At 40.7% G+C, this 24,125-nt stretch overlaps 1 protein-coding gene across 1 annotated transcript in view; it reads left to right on the top strand.

The window, feature by feature from the left end:
* The window catches only part of CNTLN (centlein), a 1,182,709-nt gene that overhangs the window by 994,561 nt on the left and 164,023 nt on the right, over positions 1-24,125 (top strand). The window contains exon 23 of the mRNA XM_085634784.1: positions 840-977. Coding sequence (XP_085490910.1) covers positions 840-977 — 138 coding nt within the window. The remainder of the gene's footprint in view (positions 1-839; positions 978-24,125) is intronic.

The raw sequence follows: 24,125 nt of genomic DNA, 5'->3' as shown, positions 1-24,125 counted from the left end.
CAGCAGATGTTGGTTTTCATATGTTTTTGTGATATTTCTTAGACCCACATACCCGACCGGCCCTTCTACACTGGTGGTGCTCTAAATTTGTTTAAACAATCAAAAGTGATCCTCTGCTGCAGAATTTCCTGAGCCTCTCTTTTTGTTTATTATGTCCACCTGACTACATGGGAAGGACACCACTGTTCTTAATATACTGTTGGTTTGGTGTTTTCACCTCGTGTTACCAATGAGACCACAAACTAATGAATATAATTGCAGAGCATATGTGGGCTATTTTTGCCCACAGGAGCAGTTCCTGCTTGTCTCCCTGAATTGTTTCTGTATTTTCTGAATTTTAACTATTAAGAAGACATCTGTAGGCCAGGTTTCTCCACTGTACGTATTTGTGGCCAATCTTCCTTTGCTCATGAAAGGCCCCTCATATACTATGATTCCTGATTTTGGATCATCCTAAGGTCAGTAGCTAACCTCCTAAGGTGGGGCTGCCTCAGTTGATTCTGCCATCTTGTGAAGGAAAATATATGTTGGAGTGAAGATGTCCATACAGTAGGGCCCATCGACATGATCATAAATACTGTCTGCTTGTGATTGTCATTGTAGAGTCTAGTTTTGGGGCTGGAAGTGGGAGATGCTCATCTCTTGTGTATACCTCTCATTCAAGTAGCCACATTGTAGCTGTTTTGGTCAACTGTCCTGATTTTTAAAGGAAAGCAAATTAAATGCTGTCAAAGAACTTACATTGAAATATCCTCTGCCTAAAAATTCTTTTTTATTACATGCCAAATGGTAATTTATAATTTCACTGACTGTTTAACCAAGTTTCTATTTTTCGTTAGGTAAAGGCTTTGACTGAAGAGGGCTCGATCAAGAAAACATCAGTTGATTCACTCAAGCAGAGGCTTAATGTAGCTACAAGAGAGAAGTCTCATTATGAACAGCTGTATTACAAAGTTAAAGACCACTTGGAAAAAAAGGTACACAAATTTAAAGTTTGATGTCTTTTTTTCTGAACGTTTACTTTTTTCTTCGATTTTAAAAAAAAATCCATGATTGTCCTTATTTGCATATTTCTTAGAGCTCAAAATGGTGCCTTTAAAGCTCTCTTGAGGCTCAACAAGTACATTTAACTGTAAAAATGGAAACAGTAGTTAACCCAGATAAATAAAGTGATACTGAAAACAGCAGTCACATAAATTCACAACTGAACCAAATCTATTCCTGCCCACAAAAATGTAGAATCCACCCATTAAAGAGCAGAATGACCAGGAAATGTGTGCTCTAAAAAGAAAGTATTTTTTTCAGGCGTGTTCTAACAACATTAAAGATTGGGTTATCACTCAAGGCTTTTTGGATAGCAGTTAAAAATGTGGGCCCTGTGCCTTAAGCTAATTTCTTCACTGTACTCAATGAAGATTTTGCCATTAACAACGTTGGATCAACACAAGTGCAGAGATGTTTAAGTGGAGCTTAGAAATCACTTCTAAATGGGCAGCAGAACAACTTTGTCCCGTTTTTGCAATCAAGCTCTCTTTGCTGGCCTGAATTTGAAGAGCCATGCTCTGTAATCTCAGCAGCCAAAAAAACCCTTAATGTCTCAGTTTTGAGTCTGTTTTAAATCGTTTGTAGTTTGCAATGCCTTGACTTAATTATTAAAATATGCTGCCTTGCTGCAAACGAGAAAACTACTAACTGCACATGAAGTGTCTAATTGCTCCTGTTCCAGAAGAGTGCACATTTCCGAGAGGGGATAAACATGGCCGTCTGCTACTTGTCACTGTGTATTCCTGAGCTTTGAAGAAGATTCTGCTTTGCAACGCCACAAAAGTGTTTTAACTGATTTTCTCAGGGAGAATAGCCATGCTACAATTCCACAATTTGAAACAGACGTGCAGTTGTGCAGGCAACGAGAAAGACGTCTGTCTTATCACCATTAAAGCAACGCCTATTGTAATGCATCCATTGGTAGAGACCACACTCCCCGATTGCATTGGCTGAAGAAAAAGCATATATTTATTCAGAAATAAAAAGCTGATCCTTATGCTACCTCATAGTCACTCAACCCATCTTATTGGTCCCTGCTGGAGAAGCATGGTTATTTATAGTGCGTGTATGCAAGCTCTTGATATAGACAATTAATTAAAATGCCTTAGAACACAATGTTGAACACTAGAGATGCATCTAATGAGATCAGAACTGTGGGTCTCACTCTTTTCTCAGCCATAGTAGCTTCCCTCTTATATTCATCAGTACAGTTTCTCAGTCCCTGTGAGTGTGAAATGCTCGGAGAATGCATGATCTTCCAAGTGTTTCTGTATTTGAGCTTTGACATCTGCTTTAGTGATTTTCTCAAATGGTAAAAATTGCCGTATATTTACTGGGCCTATGAGACCTAATTTAGCTGGTTTTCAAAAAGGGCTGTACCAGAGGCGTGTTTAAGGCTTTCTTTTGTGACAAGCAATTAATTAACTTTGTCTAGTACTAACATTTCACTCTACCTGTAAACTGGGATGCATATATATTCATTTACAAGCCTAGGGTATTGCTTTTGCCTTTCCAGTAACATCACAAATGAGTGATAGAGCAAATTTGGAAAATTGGTGGTCGGAAGCTGAAGGCTCAAAAGACAAAACAATGTGGACTGGTGATAATATGCAATTTTAGCCTAAGTGCCATGAATTCGATTGATGAAATCCTCCAGGGAGTTGTACATCTCAATAGTCTGATTAATTGTATCCTCCACTTCCACAGGGTAGGATACATTGCTTAGAAAATCATAATTGCCTGCCGGCTATGGGTTTGTGTTACCTAGTTTTGGTAACATAATGTTGCACTATGCTAGCATTATTGCTTTACAGGTTTATCTTACTCAGATAGGAATTTCCTCTATAGCACCCTATTCTTTGCCACTTCGAATAGTGTTGCCACTGTTAGAAGAGACCACAGATTCTCCAGTATTGGATCTTTAATAGATTAACAAGCTTGAATCTTCCCCATTATCAAGGTAGGGGTCTCACAGTAACGTTTTAGGTAAGCATTAAAATGCTAGATTGAGCTTTAAAAGCTTCAAGTGATCACTTTGTTAATCTATTCATGGCATTTAAAAAGAACCAAACTTCTGCCAATTACGACACAGGAAAACAGTGCCACTCCCCACAGGGGCCACCATACCTCTGATTTCTTACCACATATTGTGTGGAAGGAGTTTCCCTGACCTTTGCTCAGTTTTTTTCTGCAGATAGTTTTCTCTTCAATTTGAAACCCAATTTGACCCCCTCAACCTGGCTCACTCCATGGTGATTATTCCTAAAAGAAAGTAAGACATATTCTCTTGATTTACGGCTTCTGTGAGAAATCAAGATTACACTCTGAAGACCATGGGAGTGTATTGATTGTCTTCATCCCAGACAGAAGACCAAGGAATGCAAGATCGCTCCTTCTTTGTTAAGACGCTGAAGATCAGAGAATGTAGATTATTGCTACCAAAGATTAAGTGCAGCGAGACACCATCATCAGAAGAAGAGGGAGGTATGGCAAAAACCTCCAAAAAGTTCCACGAGTGACTGGTCTTCTGAATATTCTCCTAAACATACCTCCCAAGGAAGAGTGTTCTGATGATCTGACAAGGAAAAGACATAAGGGCAAAGAGGTGACATCACGTAGACCTTGTAGCTCTGCCTCAGACATTCTGGAATGCCCAAAATAAAAGGAGGTATCTTTAGGACTACTAAGACCACAATCTGAACCTTCCTCACCATGTCGGAAGGTTCGATCTCACGACCCATCCAAGTCTAAATCTTAATTACAGTCAACAGATCCATCAGCAAAGACGCAGTTGATAAAAAAATCATCGACAAGTCACATCAAAGACAGTGTACCAATGGCTTTCATTAAGCCCACTACATCGGCATTGGCAACACCAGCTATGTTGCCGGTGGACCCATCATCAACACTAAAAACGTTGGTTAACAAAACCACAGTTGATGAAACCTTCCAAGGTTATCCTAATAAGGTATTCTGGTGCCTGTTTTACCACGGTGCACATCACCCAGTAGAGTCTCACCATTCCCACCAAGGTACTTACTGGAGACAGAATTTTCACCCGATGAGAGTCCCTTTTCTACCCAAATAAATGTTAAATATCAGAAGGACGATGATTGAAGAGCAATAATTTGAAGGAGAATACTCTTTCCCTGAACAAGCTCCTTCTCTGCCAGGAACTCTAAACCAAAGGAGGTGGAGTCCTCCCAAGTGCAATAAGAAAATGAGCCCTTAGAAAAGCATTATCAAGAGGAGTTCATGATGCAAGTACGCAGAGCATTAGTTAAGGACTTACACTTCATGCTCGCTGATTAGTATGAGAGGTTCCCAGAACAATCCACTCAGCCAACATCACCAAGGGCTCAGCCTCATACTCATTCATCAACACCTCGAGCACTGAAAATCATTCCTTTTCTAGGCAGTCCTAGAATGTCATAGAAACCTGTTGATCCTCCTCTTTCAAGGCCCATTGTCCCGTCCCCCCCCACACACACACGAGGATATGTTTTGATGAAGACCAGGAGGAGGTTGAGATTCCTGACGACCCTCCACAGGATGTAGGTTCCGAGTAGGATGATTATGTGGCACCATTATATGCTCTGCCTGCTTCAACCGCACCTAAGTCTCCATCTGATGACATCAGAGGATTTCATGCATTACTTGAGAGCATGAAAGAGGTCTAACCTACCTTTACCAATGAAACCATCAGAATGTCTCTCGAATAACTTTAACCAGCTGTATCCCAATTATTGATTATATCTGGACAGAAGGTTTAAATAAATCATGAAAAATCCAGCAACAGTAAAGGCCAACGTTGCCCCCCTATTCACCCCCCCCCCCCTACAGACAGAGGTGGTCTGACTTAAATTCAATTCTTGAATTCCTCCCAGAAGATAAGAGGATGTATGAAGGCCCCGTTTTGTTATTTCCTAATTGCGAATACTGGCGATTCGCAATTAGGAAATTGCAAAACGGCATGCATGAAAGTGTTGAACACTTTCTGGGATTCCTAGGGGATCGCAAATGATCTACCTCATGAATATTAATGATGTAGGTCGCAATTTGCGACCCCCTATGAATCGCAAAAATCACAGGGATGGTGGCCTGCTGGGGTCAGCAGACCACCATATCCGGGATTGCTTTTAAATAAAGCAATCTTTTTTTTTTTTATAAAGCAGCCCGTTTTCCTTAAAGGAAAACGGTATGTTTTAAAAAGAGAAAAAAAAGAAACGTTTTCCTTTCATTTTGGAAAAGCAGGCAGTGGTCCGTGGGACCTCTGAATGCTCTTAAAAAATGCTTTTACAAAAATTCACAAGGGGGAAGGGGTCCCATCTACTTGAAGTAGGTGGTAAAATGCGAACGTTTTGCGACCGCATTTAGGTCGCAAAACATTCATGCATAACGATGCGATTCGGTATTAGGAAAGGACACCCTAAACGCGCCCCTTCCTAATACCGAATCGCAAACCCAAATCGCAATTTGGGTTTGCTACATGTGAAAACCCTTTTTTGCATTCGCAAACGGGCCGGTTTACAAACGCAAAAATGGTTGATACATGTGGCCCAAAGTCTATTATTCAGAAAGGAAAGCAAACATCCACCGAAATTATTGACTCCCCAATGGCCATAGTCTCTACAAGGTTCTGTCAGCTTGCAGGGGCAGCCATCCTTGGGAGATAAGGTTGGCTCAAAGCAAGGTCTTTTCACCCTGAAGTACGCATATACACATTCTCAACAAGCCTAATAAAGAAGAAATTCTGTTTATAAAGCACGTTTATGACGTTTTACAATCAAAATCGGATGGTGATACAACAAGATCTTTAGGAGCTCTCCAACAGATATCGCTGCCCTTTCACAGGGCTAGACGAAGGGGCTAATTTCAATCCAGAGGCAGTTACCAGTTTTACTGCCATCAACCTTACCAACCGGCACAGCAGGGTTACTGTCAACAATACCATCCTCAGCAATACAGACTCCCTCCTTCATCTGACTACTCTAGTAAGGCACCCCACAGAAAGGCTATGACACAAGAAAGATCCCAGGAATCTTCCAGATTTCAGTGACATTACCTTGGCACCAGCCACACTTTCCCCTCATTCCATAAGCGGACACATTTTCAACTACTACAAATATTGGCAATATATTGAGGCAGATCAGTTGGTCCCGAAATTGGTGCACAATGGACACACAAAATTCATCCACATGCCTCCTATAAATCACCCCAAAGGAAGTTCTTGTAATAACTTTGTTTATTTCAGTTGGAGATGGGAATTGCTGCTTCGAAAAGAGACACTAGAATGTGTGTCCTACTCCTTCTCTTCAAAAATGTTCTGCATAAAAAGATCAGGCAAATGAAGACTGATAGTCAACCTATGGCAGCTAAACAACATTTTAAAGAAACAGTCATTTTGCATGTTTGCTCTCCAAGAAATTCTTCAATTGCCAAAGTAGGGTGATTACTGCCTGGACCTCCAAGATGTGTATTTTCACATTCCAGTGCAACTGCACACAGAAAATACTTAATATTTGAAGTGGCTGTCACCGTTATTAGGTCAGAGGCATAGCCTTTGATCTCAGATGAGCCCCAAGCATTTTCATCAAATGCATGGTGTCAGTAGCAGCAGATCTCAGAAGAATGGGATGCCAGATTTTCCCTTACCTAGACGGTTGATTAGTCAAACGTCCATCCTCCTGAGTCACCAGGATCTCAACACAAGTGCATGCCTACAACTAATCACCACCCTAGGTCTAACACTCCACAAGGATATCTTTTTCTTAAAACCAAGAAAGACAATAGGATTTTGTGGGGCAATTTTAGACACAGCACAAAGCAAGGTTTTTCCCTCCAAAGAGAGAGAGAGATTTTAGCTCTTGCCCACAAGTTCCTAAAGAGGGAGTCTTTTTTGGAACACACCTTCAAATCTTTCTTAGGTATGATGTCGTCCTGCATCCCCTTGATTCCAAATTGCTATTTACTTATGAGACAGTTCCAAGAGGAACTAGACAGTCAATGGGCACAAGACCAAGGTTCATTCAATGACGTTGTCAAAATCACAAAGAAGCTAGGTCATGGTGGAATCAGGAACACAATTTGTTGATGGGACTGACATTATTCCACCCAATGCACCCCTAGAAGGCTGAGGCGCTACCCTTCAGGAATTAGAGGTCAATGGCAAGTGGTCACCTCAGGAGTTCCGTGTGCATATCAACCTTTTTGAATTACGAGTAGTGGCATTGGGCCTTCAAGGCTTCTTTCAGAAAAAAACAAGATCATCAGTACTGGTTCGCAAGGATAGCACAATGACTTTTTACTACATAAACAAACCAGGAGGAACAAAGTCCTGTCTAATTTCCTGGGAGGTACAGAAAACTTGGAAATGGACAATCAATCACAAGGTTACTCCCAGAGCAGAAGATGTTCCAGGTGCCAACAACCTATGGGCCGACACTCTGAGCTGAACACCAAAGGAGTGTCAGGAATAGGAACTAAACACACACCAAATGGGAAATATCATCCAGAGATGAAGAACTCCAAATCTGATTTGTTTTCAAACAGCCAGAGCCACAAATACTGATTCCACACTAGAAGATTCCCACTGCAGGTGTTATAGGGAAGTGACTTTCAGCTTGCACAGTCAGGATTCTTCATTTACACCTTTTCCCCGCTCCCAATGATACAGAGGGCCATAAGCAAGATGAATGAGAAGCATGCCTTCTCATTCTAATAGAACCAATGTGGCCAAGACAATACTGGTACACAGAGCTTACTCTCCTTTCAAATTCTAATTAATAAGATTGCAGAGAGATACTCACCAAAGCCAGTGCAGGCTCAACAAACAGGAGATACATAGCCAAATAGATACTTTTTTGTCTGTGGTGTTCTAACTCTAGTATCTTATTTCTTCCCTGCTGGAACAGACTCTTCTCTGTTTATTTTATTTACATTTTCTGGTCTTTCCGACTCTCATTTGGCAGCAATCTCACTATTTAGAATGTCAGCCAACCTACGATCCCTTTGGTTGCAGTGAATTATCAATGAGTTCAGGTCTATTCATAGCCTATCCGCCTATTAGATTGCTTCCAATTCCATATAACATAACTTAAGCATGACGTGTATTTGTAAAGTGCACATGCACCCAGAAGGCTATCTTGGCACTGAATAACAGATGTTTATTGTTACCCAACTCAATGGTATATATATCAACTTAATATGATCTTATCACAATTAATAAAACCTCCTTTTGAGCCTCTTCTCATGGCAGAAATGAACTGTGTGTCCTGGAAAACAGCCATGTTGTTGCCTTTGATGTCTGCTAGACATTTGAGCGAGATTCAAGCCTTTACCATCAAGAAGTCATACTTGCAATTTTGAGACAACAAAGTTATCCTAAAAACAAATCTGCACTTCATTTCTAAAGTCCCCTCCGACTTTCACCTTAACGAACCAGTCATGCTGGAGACTTTTTTCCAAGAATCCTACAGCTGCGAGAGAGCTTTGCATATGCTTGATGTAAGACGCTGTCTCAGATACCACATTGAAAGAACACAGCGTTTCCTGAAGGGCGATCAGCTTTTAATAGCATACGGCCGCCACATAAAGGGACATTCCATATCCAAACAGTGTTGCACACTCGGTATCCGCAACTATATTCTTCTGTTACCAAAAAGCACGACTGCCTTTACAAGGAAATATGAAAGCAAGTTCCACAAAAACTATGGCAACTTCCAGTGCCCTATTTGTGGGTGTACCACTGTTGCATATCAGCATGGCTGCAACATGGAAGAACTGGCATAAGTTTAATCAACACAACTATCTTGACTACAGTAAACGATAGTGCTGCAGTGGGCCAAGCAGTCATCTGCCATCTTTTTCATTAAGATGAGCCTATTATGTGTGTATTTTGCCTACTACTGTATCACCACTGTTTTGTACAAATACATATGTTTTTACCACCTCTCTTTATATAAGTTTATGTACTCCTTTCTATTCTGCTTCAAGCATGTGAATATATGGAGAAAATACAAGTTACTTACCTTTAAACTGTGGTTCTCAATTATTGGTATCTCGCATATATTATTCACATGCAACCCGCCCTCCTCTTTGATGTGGGCTCACCTCAGTCAGGAAGTAAACTTAATCTTGTTCTAAGAAATCTGAAGTATGGTGGCCCCTGAGGGGAATAGTGTTAGTTCTCCTGTGTCCTGATTGGCTGAAGTTTGGTTCCTTTTTAATTATGCGATTAGGTTAGCAAAATGGTACCTTTAAGCCTTTAAAGCTCGATCTACCATTTTACTGCTTGGTTAAAAAGTTATTATGAGACTCCTGCCTTGACTACTGGGATGATTAAAACATGTGACTCCATGAATGAAACAAATACTGAAGAACCACAGTATACAGGCAAGTGACTAGTTGTTTATTTGCCCTTGAATAGAAAGAATCTTGTATCTTTTTATCACGAAGGAAGTTCAGAGCCATTTAGTTTTCTCATTAATTGTACATTCACTACATTTGACCATGTCCACTTGCAGTATTTGTCAAATAACAGTGCAGTTGCGGAACAAACCATATTGTTTTACTGGGGCTAATGGTAGTATTCTTTTTAAGGGTAATACTCTCACTAAAATGGATCATTACATAATCAAACTAAGTTATTGTCAATATTGTTAAATTAGATGGAGGAATATCTAAATCAAGAACTAAATCCATTAAGAGCATGCCTTAGTAGTAGGGTCATCAAACCGTTGTTTGAAACCTAAAGATATTTGAAAGGTCTCTAAATAAGTTTAATATTATTCAATATGAATATTACAAGCAGCCATCAAACACCTATCATAATTCTTGACAGAGTCTTCAGCTATCACCTAGTCTCAATTTTATTTCATCAATATGTTATTGTCACCAGGGCTAAAGAGTCCACTCAAGATTCACATTTTACTCCAAGCACTATTACTTTGTATATACCCTTTCAAAATGATTATAGCTTAGAAATGTATATCGAACAGGAAAAATGTATTTATAATTACTGTACAATCTAATGGAGCCCTTATTTTATGAAAGCCAGTAGTTGAGGTTTAGTTTCAATCAGATTGTCAGATCTTGGAGGTAAGTTTTATGCATGTATATTATACACTGGCGATTGTTTTCAGAGTTTCCATTGAATGTCTTTTTTTGTTTTCTATGGAACTTTCTCACTGTTGTACAAAGTTACCTGAAATTTACAGAAAATGTTCATGCAATTTGTGTTTGGAATGGCAATATATGTGCAGATCTCTTATGAAAGCAAGAAAAGGGGATGGGGTAAAAAAGTGACTTTTCCCATTTTAACTCCCATGGGATTCTTTGCCCTCCTCTACAGGCAAGACAGAGCTGAATGGAATTACAACAGACTTGCCTTAACAATAGAACTTAAGGAAGTGCCTGCTTTATTTGGTGTAAATCCGTTCAATAGTTTTCAAGAAATTAGTCTTACAAAAATAATTTTGGTGGGTTTGAACGGGGGTTCAAAAGTTAGAGATACTAGGATCAGAAGTCTGTGAACTGCCTTGGAAATGGGTTTGAGCAGAGTTCATGGACCAAAAATGTAAAATAAGTAAATGATTGGATGTGGGATCTTTTTTCCGTTGTCCATTTTGGGTCCACAAATACAGCTTTGGGTTATGGACCCAAATGTCCTGATTAACTGGTCCCTAGAGATCATTTCTTCTTGCAGTCATCATTACAGGACTTAGGGCACAATCCCTGCTTCCTGAAAAATTAAAGACAATGTAAGGGTGTAGGGTGAGCACACCATAATCCACAGGCCTTAATGGAGGGGGATGTTCTTGAAAAATGTGCATTATACAGTTCGCTAAACCTTGTTGAATGATTTCCTAGCACTGATCAATAGGCCCATGAAACAGCTTTGGGTTCCCTTTCTATATTTGTGGTATCAGGACCAGGAATGGCATTTTAGGTGTTGTTATGCGGTCCTCAAAAATAGTCTGCACACTACCGGCACATATGGTGGCTACCCAAAATTTAAAATCTAATGTATACTTCTTACCGAAGATTGCTCCTCTTGTGGAACTACCCAGATGCCATCCTTTATTTGGAAACTCTTGCAATAAACCCTGCATCCCAACAGGTGGAGACATCATCTTCTGTTGTGACTCCTTCAAGCCTTTTGATATGACAAGACATAGCCACATATAAGCGTCACACCTGTGTTCTGATCTCAGTTCCTCTTTTTCCATGCTCTTCAATGCTAATCTAGAGCTAAACTATTTTGACTTTTCAACATTGTATTAACCTTTTAAGTATGTATGTCTGCCAATGGCCTACACCTGCACTACCTGCCTATTGCGTGTGTCAGCCATTCACTGGGAAGATATTTTAAGGCACCAGAGGGAGTCCTTTATTTACTGTTATTTATTTTTACATCAGGCTGCTCTGGACGATCTTCCAGAGCAGCCTGATTGTGTTTTTATTTTTGCCTTCTTATAATGCTGATAAGCTCGCAGAGCGTGCTGACGATATTACAGGAAAGTGAAAGTAAAACGAGCCGATGGGATGATTTTACTTTCACTGAGTCAGTGCTCATGGGCATATCTCGGCCCCCTGAGCACTCATGTTTTTGGAAGAGGTATTGTTCGAAAGAATGCTACCTCTACCCAGTGGGTGCCTGCTTGGGGGTCGCCACGGGAGAGTGATCCCCAAACATTGATCCACTCATGAGGCACCAGGGATTGTGTATAGCCTATTAGGCAAGGGCTTTTTCTCCCCCCGTATATTTATTTCAGTTTTTCTGCCACCCCGGGGGTGAATTGGGTAATTATCCTCTTTCTGCCCTCCCCAGGTGGGTCAGAAAGCCCACTAGGGGAAAGGTTTTTTTTTTTTAAAGACATATAGGGGTGGGTGCTTCCAACCATGGGCATGGCCTTGCCCCCAACCCAACTAAAGCGGACATCAGTCTTTCTGTCCCACCCACACGGGGAGTAGACAGGGTAATTGTCCCTGATCTACCCCACTGAGGGGGGGGGGGCGCAGAAAGCCCACTAGACACCAAGGACAGCTTAAAAAAAAAAAATACAGGGGTGGCCATGCCCCTGCCCCCAACTAAATGAGCCATCAGTCTTTCTGCCCCTCCTGGTGGGGGGGAGGGGGAATGGGCGGAATTACCTCCGATCTGCCCTCCCCGGGGGGAGATAGCCCGCTTGACGCCAAGGAAAGCTTTTATTTTATATATAGTGGTGGGGGCTGCCCACCATGAGCATGGGCACGGCCCCAACCAAATGGGGTAGAAAGACCACTAGATGCCAGAAAAAGCTTTAAAAAAAACAACTTTAAGTAAAAATAGGGTTGGGGGCTGCCCACCAGGGCCATGGACATACCCACACCTTCAAAACAGAGCAAACAGTCAAGTCAAAATTCTTTATTTCCAAGAAATACATTCTTACAGAAGTATTGCACATTCCTCAATCCATTAACACACAAAAAATACATCAAAAAAGCAATACATGGCACTTAACAGAATCAATTCCACCAGCACGTCATCTACCTAATGAATACATAAATGGTGTCATACTTAAAATGTCTTCTCACTAAAACTCAGTAAAAGGTCAACAGCCTGCTATCATATACCTATTAAAACATTTGAAAAAAAGTGACAAATTGACCAGCAGCGTACAGCTCATTTTGCCAACTAAAACATTGTAATGTGCATGGCCAGAGTATCACAATCCCAAGGGTCCCATTCAGCGAGCCTCCATAACCGTGCCAGATTTTCTATCTCAAGAACAGTTCCCTAAACAGGGAATCCAAATGTGATCAAAATCAGCTGACTTGGAAGGAACGAATCACTACTGACCTGATGTGGTCTAAAACACTAGTGCTAGAGAGCCTAGCATAAAATGCTAGAGTTTTACGCAAGAATTGACCAGTAGCGATGTCTACATCCTGGAACCTAGGGCCGCCTATCAAATTTACGCTCATTTCACGCAATCATATCCTGTATTTTTTTTTAAACCGTTCAGAGAATCATCTTTTCCTCGAGGAAGAATACACCGTCCATCAATAGGTGGGCCGCTGAGTACTTTCTAACCCGTTTACAGGGACACTGACCTTGGTTCTCAGCTTTTTTTTATTTTTAGCCCTGCCGTCCGCCATACAAGGTCAACCCTCAGCCGTATGATTTTTTTTCATAAAATCTTATCCAGGATTTTTTATAGGTACGGAAAAAGGTCTATAATCACCTGAGAAGTTAGAAAAGAGATAACTGAGCTCTTTTGATGAGATATTGAATATCCTTCCTCCCTCTAGATTTGACTGCACATATATAGGATATACTTTATTCAACTGATTTTGATTACTTCGTCTACCTTCAGGTGCACATCAGGGACTCCCAGGTGCTTCAGCATCACTGTCACAGGGTTCCTTTTGCTGGGGAAGATTGACATTACCTCAGGTATGATTAAAACCGATAACTTGTTGACGGGAACTTTGTTTTTAATGAAAAAATAAAAGTGCACGGCTACGGCATCATCTAGAGCACTCTAGGCTCCTCTTCCCAACTCCCTCCTTGCCACTTGGATCATCATATTTTTACGTAAGTCAAGGAGCAATTTCAAGGAGGTACCTTCTAAGCTTTCCCATGAGACTCGTCTGTCCATTGCCAGCACCTCCGCTCCATCAAGAGCCTGGGGGATAAGTTTGCCCTGAATGACTGCTTAATGGTTCAAATGTATAACTGCCATATCTGCGCTCAAACATTTTGAACCCATTCAATTCTGTTGGGAATGTTAGTCTCCGAAAGGCCATATGTTTATCCCAACTCAGATTATCTGAAAACATCATGCCAAGATACTTAATTGCTCAGACCTGCTCCAGCCATGCATTCCATAGGAACCAAGTGAATTGCTGTTTCCTTTTTGTGAAAGGCAGTGTTTTAGCCTTATCAAGATTGATCGTTTTGTTTATTTTCAAGACAATAGGAGTTAAGTGCATTCAATTTTTGTTGGAGCCCAATAGGCATGATATCCATCACCACCAGATCATCAGCATACACAGGCAGCTAATATGCCTGCTCCCAATCTTTGGTGAAAAACATGTGAGTGGCACTTAAATTCAATAAACAGACTAAATAGCAGGGGAGCTAGAACGCACCACTGCCGTAAGCCATTCTCTATGGGGATTTTCCTCAACAGGCTCCGTAACCCGTCCAGGTCGACCGGAACCCAATTATCGCTGTGGAGCTTCATCAGAAGACCTAACAAGGCCTCAGAAATATTCCACTGATGGAGTTTTTCGCCAGAGCATACCTCTGTCCACCCTGTCGAATACCACTTGGAAGTCAATGAAACAGCAGCAAAGCCCACCTGTCAGCTCCATTGACCTCCTTGTGACTCGCCACAGTGGGAAACAGTGGTCCATAGCTGAGTGCTTTGGCCTAAAGCCTCCTTGCTGCAAATACATCAGCCTATCTTTCCCCGTATGGAGAGTGGATGAGGGTAAGTATCTCAGATCTACTCTGGGGATGGGGGGGGCAGCCAGCCCACTGGACACAAGGGGAAAGCTTAAAAAAAAAAACATAGGGGTTGGGGCCGCCCACCATGGACATGGGCATGCCTCTGCCCTCAACTAAAAGGGCCATCAGTATTTATGCCCCTCCTGGGGGGGGGGGGGGGCGTATGAACATAATACATAATTACCCCCCTCTGCCCTCCCCAGGGGGAGAGAAAGCTCACTTGATGCCAGGGAAAGCTTTTAATTTGAATATAGTGGTGGAGGCTAGAAACAACAGCACAAGTAGCACCACTAAAAAAAATGTCCAAGTATAATATAAATCAATCCATATCCATAAGGTTTCTTTTCAGAGCAATCTTCTTTATTTCAATCTTTATGTACACATAAAAACAGCCAAAGCAGCCGACGCGTTTCGTCCAACTCAGGACTTCTTCAGGGCTGCAACAAATTTTACAAAAATATATATACAATAAATAACATGCATAAACAAACGGCAAAAAACATTAAAAACATTAAAAACATTACAATAGGTAATTTAATTAAAGTAGCGGAATTCCAAGATACCAAGCTGAATGTGAAGATGGAACTATACATCATTTAATAAATATTAGTCAAAAACCAGACATTTGAGGATATAAAAAAAAACCTTAATCAATCTCCCCATCAGTATCGACATACAAAAGTTATCACAAAGACAATATTCACATTATGGGTCATATAGTACAACAATTCGTAATTTTCTAAGGATCTAATCTAAGAAATGAATGGCGTTCATCCTATCCTCACTAGAGCGTTTTGTGTTTGGAAGAGAATATAAAGATAGGAGAGAGAGAAAGGGGGATTAAAATTAGTGAAAAAGGGATCTAAAAGATCATAGGGAATGGGGTAGGTACCCACCAAGAGAATCGCTGTGTAGATATTATGGATAGTTGCTAATCTTCCTTTTTCTTTATCGCTACAGTCACGGTCTCTAAGAGATATGTCTATGTTGCTGCGAAAAAATAATAAATAAAACACGGGTAAGTTGTACAAAATGCGCCGAGTTCAACCAAAAGTAATTTTCAGTCACCTCCCACCAAAAAAAAAAAAGCCGGTGTATGCACTCACTTAAAAAGGATACGTGCCTTGTTTCCAAATTCAGAAGTATAGTAAATGGTGTGAGGTCACTGCATCAGGTCCTGACCTTCCGTCCTTAAATCTATTTCGATTTCGTCTGAGAATTTGAAGGGTAATCACCCTCCCTCGAGTAATATCAATCGTTCAGATGCCTAAGGACAGAGACCCCGTTGTTGTTGTTTAAAGAGAAGCACAATATGCTCAAAGAGAGTTCACTTAAAAACAAATATGCATATATATTTAAGCAGTAAACCCAATACCAGGTATGCTAGCGAGACCCCCAAACAAACACGTGGAGCGGGACAAGTCCGTCAACCTACCCGATTCCGCATCTGCTCACGCAAGAGTCGTGGTGTCAGTCAGGAACAGCGAGACCAAAGTCGACAGGCCTGCTGTTTATATAGAGCTAAAGGTGCATCTTAATTTGATGCACCTGGGTTCGAGTCCCATCTCGTAGGGTCAAGCCCAGACGGTGTTTCGAAAAAAACACCCGCCATCTTGACAGAGTAAAAAACGCCCCGCAACAATCACAAGAAGCCGGTATCTACATAATACCCTACCAACATAAAGATCTAATGGTCATTAATGTTAAAACTAAATTACGATGGGGCAAGTACCAAACTCGTAACTAGGTGCGGGACAGGAAAAACGAAATAAGTATTGTATGTTCAAAAAGGGGTGTCGCCATCTTGGAAGGGTAAAGTCGCCCCTTGCTAATATTAAAAAGAAAGGGCGCATGAATAAATCGTCCATAAGCTAAAACTGAATTACGATGGGGCAAGTAACAAACTCGTAACTAGGCGCAGGACAGGAGAAACGAAATAAGTATCGTATATTCAAAAAGGGTGTCGCCATCTTGGAAGGGTAAAGTCGCCCCTTGCTAATATTAAAAAGAAAGGGCGCATGAATAAATCGTCCATAAGTGAATGTCAGTAATCCAGAACATCGTAAATGAAAACTTGGTTGACACAATAGATTAAACGATAATAGATTAAGTATCGTGCGTTTAAATAAGAAAACATGTAGCCATCTTAGAAAGGTGAATAAACCAAAAAGCGATATTCGGAAGGGAAGGCGCATTTTATACAAAATCTGTTACCTAATGAAACTAATCAATAAAAGACACACAATCAGTGTAACCTGGTTCAAAACTGTTAGTTAATGAAATATTATGTGAAACAGATTAGAGGGACGCGGCCGCCATCTTGGAATGGTCAATCACCCTACGCAATAATTGAAAAAAATAGTCATATAGATTAGTACAGAAAAGAGCCAGTGCCCAAAATTAGTGCTAGTATACCAAAAATGCTACCCGTGGTATAAAAATAAAAAGGAAAAATTCAGAAACAAGTAAAAAACTTTGTTGCTAAGCCTTTTTAATTCTACTGGTGGCGATCTACAGACACATGGATGCCTCAATTGATGTAGTGGCTCGTGTTGGGCATGTGCTTATTTATAACTAAAAGCCAAAATCAATATTCAGGGTCAGAATGCAATAAGTCGATATCAATGTCTATCTGGTATGGTATATATGCACGTCCATCATCCAAAAACATCACATTAAAAAACATAGATTTTTTGGGTCAAACATAAAAAAGTCAATGTTAAGATAGCAAACAAAAATTGGTGGGTGACGTCAAAATGAACGGGGGGCAAGAGAGAGTTAAAAGGAGAATGTTGCAGTAATGAATGAGAAAGGGAGATGGTGTCAAAAGAAGAGTTGGTTGATCTGAGTCAAATTTCGTTTTTAAAGAAAATAATGCATTTCAGTTTCACCATTAAGTCCCATTTCAACACTTCTAAGTCTGCATATCCAACCAGCCTCGTTCCTTCGTAATTCCTGCTCTCTATTGCCTCCCCTTGGTGAAACCGGTATGTGGTCTATCCCAATGAACCTTAATTCTTCTGGTTTATGTTGGTTTGTTTGCATATGGGTGATGAGGGGATATCTCAGGTCCCCATTTCTTACTGCTCTAAGATGTTCTTGGATTCTGGTTCTTAATTCCCTTATAGTACTCCCTACGTATATCATGTTGCATGGACAGCCCAAAATATATGTGACAAATCTAGTTTTGCATGTGATAACATGTTTGATTCTGTGTACTTTCTCGGTGTTGAATTGGAAAGTACGAGTCCTGTTTCTTCCCATCTTACATGCGCAACAACTCGTGCATGTAAAGAAGCCCCCTCGTCCCTCTGTCATCCAATTAATAGGTTTAGGGGAAGTCACCAGACTAGGGCAAAGCATGTTTCTCAAACTGCGGCCACGTCTGTAAGTTATCCTTGGGTTTCTTGTGATCTCATCCTTGAGCCCTGGAACTTCTTCAAGTAGTTTCCAATGTTTGCGTAAAATACTAAAGATCTTGCTGCTATCCTTATTGTAACTTGTTACAAGGGCAGTAGGGGAACTAATCCCTCTCATCTTCCTGGGTACTTTTTCTTCCAATGTATTCTTACGGTTAACCTTAAGAACCCTCTTCTCTGTTTTGTTCATCAGTGACAAGGGATAACCTCTTGCCAGAAATCTTTTCTTGGTTTCTCGGACATTGTCCCCAAACCCCTCCTCGGTGCTACAGATTCTTCTTATTCTTATCATTTCCCCAAAAGGGATGTTATTAACTACATGTCGGGGATGGGCACTGTCATAGCGTAAAACACTATTGCAGGCAGTATTCTTTCGATGAACTGTACTCTGTATTTTGTTATTATCTATAAAAAATTGGATATCAAGGAAATCAATCCTTTCTTTGTTCCAATTTAAAGTAAACCCCAAGTTGTATGGGTTATCATTAAGATAGTGATGGTAGTTCAAAAGTTCAGGGACAGGTCCATTCCAGATGATAATGACATCATCGATGTACCTGCCCCAGAATAGTACATGTTCCATCCATGTAGTGGCATGTCGGCCCCAGGCATGCAACCGCTCAAACCAACCCATAAAAAGGCCGGCATAAGCGGGTGCAAACCTGGAGCCCATCGCTGTCCCCTGTATTTGCTGGAACCATTCATTATCATGGAGAAAGAAGTTTTTGGATAATATTATATTTGTCATATCAAGAAGCATCTCATTGTGAGACAAATGGTCAGCCGACCTTTGTCCTAGATAGAATTCCAAAGCCATAACACCGAATTCTTTCTTAATACTGGTATAAAGGCTAGTTACATCCAAGGTGACAAATATCATGGACTCAGACCATTCCAATCCCTCAAATTTGGACAAAATGTCCTTGCTGTCCTTCACATATGCAGGTAAATTCTGTACCAAGGGTTGGAGGAACCCGTCCACGTATTCCGACAGCCTTTCTGTAGGCGAGTTGATACCAGAAATAATGGGACGGCCAGGTGGAAATGGGCCTCCCTTGTGGACTTTAGGTAAGATATAAATACATGGGAATGATGGTTCCTTTACAGTCAGATATTCATATTCCTTATCATTCAGTAGACCCATTTCTCGCCACTCAAATAATTTGGTGTTAATGTGGTTGCATAAGGGTCTGATTGGATTAAGGGTTAATTTCTTGTAACAGGTGGTATCTGCTAGCTGCCTTTCAATTTCCCCTAAGTAATCAACCTTGTCCATGACAACAACGTTGCCCCCCTTATCTGCCTCACGGATGACTAATGTGGGGTTAGATCTTAACTCATTCAGAGCCCGGTTTTCTGCCATAGATAGATTGAACGTCATGTTACTCGTTCTGGTATGCATAGCCTGTAGTTTGTATAAGTCCTGGCTAACCCTCTTGTGAAAGGTGTCGATATTTTTGTGAGTCCCTGTGGGTATGAATTTAGATTTTGCTTTCAGACCACTATTTATACCTAAATCCTCCACTATGTCCAATTCACTACGTAGATGGTCAGTGTCAATTTCAGTTTCATATTTTATTGATAACATTGATTTCAAAGCATTGAATTCTGCAGCGGTTTGGGTTGTACATTCACGATTAGGTTGTTGTTCAATACACAGAGGCAGTACATGTGAGAAGTGGTCCTTTAATTTTAATTGACGCACAAATTTAAACAAATCAACAAAAATATCCACATCATTACCAGATTGCGTGGGGAAGAAACCAAGACCCTTGCTGAGGACAGATGTTTCACATTCAGAGAGTGCTTTCTTAGATAGATTGACAATTTTCAATTGATCCGTTAGAGTCACATCACCCCCTCCTAGATCCTGTTCTCTCCCTTCCTCGATCTGGTTGTTCGATCCGAGATCTCGTTTGTCAATTTTTTGTTTTTTTCTTTGTTCCTGCCATCTCCTACCACCCCTTCTTGTCTTTGATCCCTTGTTGTGTTTCTTCCACCTGCTCTGACCTTTTCCATTTCCAATAAAAAAGGAGAAGGGGTTGAAGAGTTAACAACAGTTTTAGCGGTTACCTCCTCTGGAGGGACAGAGCTGACTGAGGATGATATTGAGGATACACTACCCGTTAAAGATGAGCCCGGTGTGTCCTCCCGTTGTCTTTTTCCTTCACTTGTTACCTTTACATTGTCATATTTACGGGCAAACGTGTATACTCTTCCATCCCTATAATCTTTGTCATCCCTGCGTATTTTCTTGACTTTTTTCGCCTTAAGGTAGATTTGATAGTCGTCAAGTACCTTATCTAGGATCTCGTAGTTTTTCTTTATCACCTCCTTCAGATCCATGGATGCTATTTCAGCTTCCAGTTCACTAACCTCTTGTTGTAACTTCTTCCCTTTGCCTTCAGCATTTTTAATAAGAATTCGCATCATAGCAAATGAGGCATCATGTAGATTCTTTTCCCAATCCCTAAGATCTTCCGTATCTAAGTTCTCAAAGGTAGGGAAAATCAGGATTCTTAACCCTCTGGGGATTTTATCATTTTCCATGTATTTCCCAAGAGTCGTACCATCCCACCAGCGGGCCATTTCAGCCTTCTTAAGTCTCTCTAATTTTTGAAACTTACTTTTTAGTCCTTCTGAACTATGGGGTGCTACTGTTGGTGCCCCTGTACCTTAACTACTTACAAAGAGATCTTGTGCCAGCTCATGCCGTCTATCCTTGAATTGTGCCATTTTGCTCACAATTTTAACAACTTGGAATTGAAAAGAATCTAAATTCAAAAAGGGAATTAAGAACCAGAATCCAAGAACATCTTAGAGCAGTAAGAAATGGGGACCTGAGATATCCCCTCATCACCCATATGCAAACAAACCAACATAAACCAGAAGAATTATGGTTCATTGGGATAGACCACATACCGGTTTCACCAAGGGGAGGCAATAGAGAGCAGGAATTACGAAGGAACGAGGCTGGTTGGATATGCAGACTTAGAAGTGTTGAAATGGGACTTAATGGTGAAACTGAAATGCATTATTTTCTTTAAAAACGAAATTTGACTCAGATCAACCAACTCTTCTTTTGACACCATCTCCCTTTCTCATTCATTACTGCAACATTCTCCTTTTAACTCTCTCTTGCCCCCCGTTCATTTTGACGTCACCCACCAATTTTTGTTTGCTATCTTAACATCGACTTTTTTATGTTTGACCCAAAAAATCTATGTTTTTTAATGTGATGTTTTTGGATGATGGACGTGCATATATACCATACCAGATAGACATTGATATCGACTTATTGCATTCTGACCCTGAACATTGATTTTGGCTTTTAGTTATAAATAAGCACATGCCCAACACGAGCCACTACATCAATTGAGGCATCCATGTGTCTGTAGATCGCCACCAGTAGAATTAAAAAGGCTTAGCAACAAAGTTTTTTACTTGTTTCTGAATTTTTCCTTTTTATTTTTATACCACGGGTAGCATTTTTGGTATACTAGCAGTAATTTTGGGCACTGGCTCTTTTCTGTACTAATCTATATGACAATTTTTTTCAATTATTGCGTAGGGTGATTGACCATTCCAAGATGGCGGCCGCGTCCCTCTAATCTGTTTCACATAATATTTCATTAACTAACAGTTTTGAACCAGGTTACACTGATTGTGTGTCTTTTATTGATTAGTTTCATTAGGTAACAGATTTTGTATAAAATGCGCCTTCCCTTCCGAATATCGCTTTTTGGTTTATTCACCTTTCTAAGATGGCTACATGTTTTCTTATTTAAACGCACGATACTTAATCTATTATCATTTAATCTATTGTGTCAACCAAGTTTTCATTTACGATGTTCTGGATTACTGACATTCACTTATGGACGATTTATTCATGCGCCCTTTCTTTTTAATATTAGCAAGGGGCGACTTTACCCTTCCAAGATGGCGACACCCTTTTTGAATATACGATACTTATTTCGTTTCTCCTGTCCTGCGCCTAGTTACGAGTTTGTTACTTGCCCCATCGTAATTCAGTTTTAGCTTATGGACGATTTATTCATGCGCCCTTTCTTTTTAATATTAGCAAGGGGCGACTTTACCCTTCCAAGATGGCGACACCCCTTCTTGAACATACGATACTTATTTCGTTTTTCCTGTCCCGCACCTAGTTACGAGTTTGTTACTTGCCCCATCGTAATTTAGTTTTAACATTAATGACCATTAGATCTTTATGTTGGTAGGGTATTATGTAGATACCGGCTTCTTGTGATTGTTGCGGGGCGTTTTTTACTCTGTCAAGATGGCGGGTGTTTTTTTCGAAACACCGTCTGGGCTTGACCCTACGAGATGGGACTCGAACCCAGGTGCATCAAATTAAGATGCACCTTTAGCTCTATACAAACAGCAGGCCTGTCGACTTTGGTCTCGCTGTTCCTGACTGACACCACGACTCTTGCGTGAGCAGATGCGGAATCGGGTAGGTTGACGGACTTGTCCCGCTCCACGTGTTTGTTTGGGGGTCTCGCTAGCATACCTGGTATTGGGTTTACTGCTTAAATATATATGCATATTTGTTTTTAAGTGAACTCTCTTTGAGCATATTGTGCTTCTCTTTAAACAACAACAACGGGGTCTCTGTCCTTAGGCATCTGAACGATTGATATTACTCGAGGGAGGGTGATTACCCTTCAAATTCTCAGACGAAATCGAAATAGATTTAAGGACGGAAGGTCAGGACCTGATGCAGTGACCTCACACCATTTACTATACTTCTGAATTTGGAAACAAGGCACGTATCCTTTTTAAGTGAGTGCATACACCGGCTTTTTTTTTTTTGGTGGGAGGTGACTGAAAATTACTTTTGGTTGAACTCGGCGCATTTTGTACAACTTACCCGTGTTTTATTTATTATTTTTTCGCAGCAACATAGACATATCTCTTAGAGACCGTGACTGTAGCGATAAAGAAAAAGGAAGATTAGCAACTATCCATAATATCTACACAGCGATTCTCTTGGTGGGTACCTACCCCATTCCCTATGATCTTTTAGATCCCTTTTTCACTAATTTTAATCCCCCTTTCTCTCTCTCCTATCTTTATATTCTCTTCCAAACACAAAACACTCTAGTGAGGATAGGATGTACGCCATTCATTTCTTAGATTAGATCCTTAGAAAATTACGAATTGTTGTACTATATGACCCATAATGTGAATATTGTCTTTGTGATAACTTTTGTATGTCGATACTGATGGGGAGATTGATTAAGGTTTTTTTTTATATCCTCAAATGTCTGGTTTTTGACTAATATTTATTAAATGATGTATAGTTCCATCTTCACATTCAGCTTGGTATCTTGGAATTCCGCTACTTTAATTAAATTACCTATTGTAATGTTTTTAATGTTTTGTGCCGTTTGTTCATGCATGTTATTTATTGTATATATATTTTTGTAAAATTTGTTGCAGCCCTGAAGAAGTCCCGAGTTGGACGAAACGCGTCGGCTGCTTTGGCTGTTTTTATGTGTACATAACGATTGAAATAAAGAAGATTGCTCTGAAAAGAAACCTTATGGATATGGATTGATTTATATTATACTTGGAGATTTTTTTGAGTGGTGCTACTTGTGCTGTTGTTTCTTACTTCCATTCCATTTTTTGGAATAACATTGCATTGGCGGGTGTTATTCAAGTTTGCACACTCTTGGTGAATGAAGATATTATCACCATTAGATATGATGGGTTAATTTGGAATCCGGTGCTGTTCTAGAGGGATACCGCTAATGTCCTGTTGCCATTTATGTATAGTGGTGGAGGTTACCCACCGCGGCATGGCCATGCCTCCCACACCAACTAAATGGGGCAGAAACCCCACTGGATGACAGGTTTAAAAAAAAATACATATAGGGGTGGGAGCTGCCTACTAGGGGCATGGCCATGCCCCCAGCCCCAAAACAGAGCAGACAGTCTTTCTCTCCCTCCCCCGGGGGGAGGTGGGTGTGGTGATTAGCCCTGATCTGCAACCCCCCCCCAACCTCCACGGGGGGGGCTAGAAAGCCCACTAGACACCAGGGAATGTTTTTAAAAGAAATATTGGGGTTGATGGCTGACACCATGGGAAGGGCTATGCCCTCATGCCAGAGCAGACTGGCGTTTTGCCAACGGAGAGC

This window comes from Triturus cristatus, chromosome 2_1 (genome assembly GCF_964204655.1).
Source record: "Triturus cristatus chromosome 2_1, aTriCri1.1, whole genome shotgun sequence".
Taxonomy (NCBI): domain Eukaryota; kingdom Metazoa; phylum Chordata; class Amphibia; order Caudata; family Salamandridae; genus Triturus; species Triturus cristatus.
The sequence above is the reverse complement of the archived record's forward strand: the minus strand, read 5'-3'. Positions and strand labels throughout refer to the sequence as shown.